Genomic DNA, 2,285 nt, shown 5'->3' with positions numbered 1-2,285 from the left:
ATCCCATTTTGATTGACAACTATTTTGAGGTCTACACCTTCACTTAGTCACTGGGAGCTTCAGTTCCATTGTGGCTTTTGCGAAATTGCGAAATTACCATATTCATTGGTTCAAGACCAGCAGCCACAACTGATATTGAGTTTAATGTTAGTTGAATGTCAAGTGAGCATTTATGAAGCATCTATAATGTCTATATGATGTCTATATAAATCTATATGATTACATTTCCTAAATGAAAGTAAGTACAAATATTGTACAGTGATTGCACTTCAGAACACTTGCATGAATGTACAAACTGCTCCTTTTCTGAATATAACATTGGGGACAATAAACAATTTACATATACAAAGAGAGTTTTTTTAACCTAATATGCAAATATATTGTGATTTTGTTCTACAATTTTTCTACAAAAGTACCATAATGAAGTTTGCCTCTTGTAGATTTTGTTTTGTTTATGTATAGAAATCATGTTATTAACAAAACAACAAATATGCTAAATTAGACAAATTCATGACTGTATGCAAAACAAAAAAATGTGAAGGCTTGTTTCATGTAACAAAACATAACATTTAAGGATTAAATGGTGACTTGATGTTTAGATGTTTAGTGAGTTGATGTGACTTGTGGTAGACCAAGAGTCATACTTTTCATTTGTAAATGCATCAATGACAAATGTGAAAAATCAGGACTTTTACATTAATTACACTTTCTGCTAAAAGTGAATGCATGCAATTTAAACGGCTTGGTTTAATGCAGTTGACAATTAAAAATGCTCTGGGAGCAAATTAAACCTTGAAGATGACAATTCAAATATTCTACAAGTTACAATAAACTTAACTGATGATCTGAACCATGGATAGAATATAGCGTAGATGATTGGATTCACAGAGGAGTTCATGTATATCACCCAAACAAACACAGTGTACACCATTGATGAAGTTGTCACACTTTCAACTGATAGAGAACTTATATAAAATGGAATCCAGCAAGCAAGATAAACAAAGATCACAATTCCCAGAGTTTTTGCTGCTTTGGTTTCAGAAGAGCTTGAGGCTTTAGCTCCATGTCTCTTTGAAGCACCTTTTCTCACAGATCTGACAGCTTTAGCTTGACGTCTTGCCACAATAAATATGATTGAATACAAGACCAGTATAACAGAGCAAGGAACTAAAAAACAAAGTACCAAGTCAACAATTATCCAGGTTTTTTTTATGATCATTACACAGTCTCCTTGACACCTATTGGATATCTGAGATTGAAGAAAGTGATCATTAAAATACAAAAACATGATGCCATACAACAGACAGAATGACCAGCCTAGAATTACCAGTGAAACAGTTTTAGAAACTGTGATTCTAGTGGAATAAAGCAGTGGATCACTGACAGCAATGTACCGATCAACTGCAATGAAGACCAGACTATAGAGAGATGCAACCATTGAAACAAAGGTGATCACTGGAATAACACAGCATGCCATTTCTTCTAGATACCAACAGGAGTCTCTCAATTGCATTATATTCACAGGCATAACAATCAGTCCAATGAGAAGATCCGCCACAGCCAGAGAGAGGATGAGCAGGTTGGTTGGAGTGTGGAGCTGCTTGAAGTGAGAGATGGAGATGATCACCAGCAGGTTCAGAAACACAGTGCACACAGATACACATGAGAGGACAATGAACAAGAGGATATTCCCGGGGCCTGATCGGACCTCCTTTCTGCAAGATGCACTGTTCCCAAGAAAGCAGAACTGAACTGTGAGGTTTTGCGGATATTCTTTCTTGTCCATCTGAAAAAAGACACAGATTTTCTGATTGAACTGACTGTGGTGTTCAGTAATTCTGATCTGGTAAACTTGCCAGATCAACTTTTTATACACCTCTCTGTGAATCCTCCTACTGACATATGAGTGGTTAGTTTAAGCCTTACATCATTCTTTCACTCTTCCGGCTGATTTTCTTATGTGATTACAATTGTAGTTTACAGGTAATGTCATTGATTGTATATGAAAACAAAGGTTAACCTAATAGGCCTCCATACTTTATACAAATATTTAGCATTCTAATATTTTTGGACTAGGAATTACTGTTCTTAACTTAAATGAGGGGTTAAAGGCCAGAAAGTAGGCCCAGCAGAATCCACAGTCATGGCATGGCCCTGGTAACAGGGACTGGAGTCTACTGAAGGACTAGATCTGGCAGGAAATGAGCTCAGATCTGGCTAGCAAGACTAGGGTTAAAATTGTACCATTGTGGGTACAGAAACAGGGACCAAACTGGGGAAACTGG

At 36.6% G+C, this 2,285-nt stretch overlaps 1 protein-coding gene across 1 annotated transcript; it reads right to left on the bottom strand.

The window, feature by feature from the left end:
* Nucleotides 1-763: 763 nt before the first annotated feature.
* LOC140536858 (trace amine-associated receptor 13c-like) lies at nucleotides 764-1,786 on the bottom strand. The gene has a single exon (XM_072658912.1). The coding sequence runs from the start codon at nucleotides 1,784-1,786 to the stop codon at nucleotides 764-766; it is 1,023 nt and encodes a 340-aa protein (XP_072515013.1).
* Nucleotides 1,787-2,285: the final 499 nt, after the last annotated feature.

This window comes from Salminus brasiliensis, chromosome 16, assembly GCF_030463535.1.
Source record: "Salminus brasiliensis chromosome 16, fSalBra1.hap2, whole genome shotgun sequence".
In the NCBI taxonomy this organism is placed as follows: domain Eukaryota; kingdom Metazoa; phylum Chordata; class Actinopteri; order Characiformes; family Bryconidae; genus Salminus; species Salminus brasiliensis.
This window is presented reverse-complemented; position numbering and strand designations above follow the sequence as displayed.

Bases quoted from the DNA above. Each gene is read 5' to 3' on its own strand.
- LOC140536858 (XM_072658912.1), bottom strand. From the start codon at position 1,786: ATGGACAAGAAAGAATATCCGCAAAACCTCACAGTTCAGTTCTGCTTT.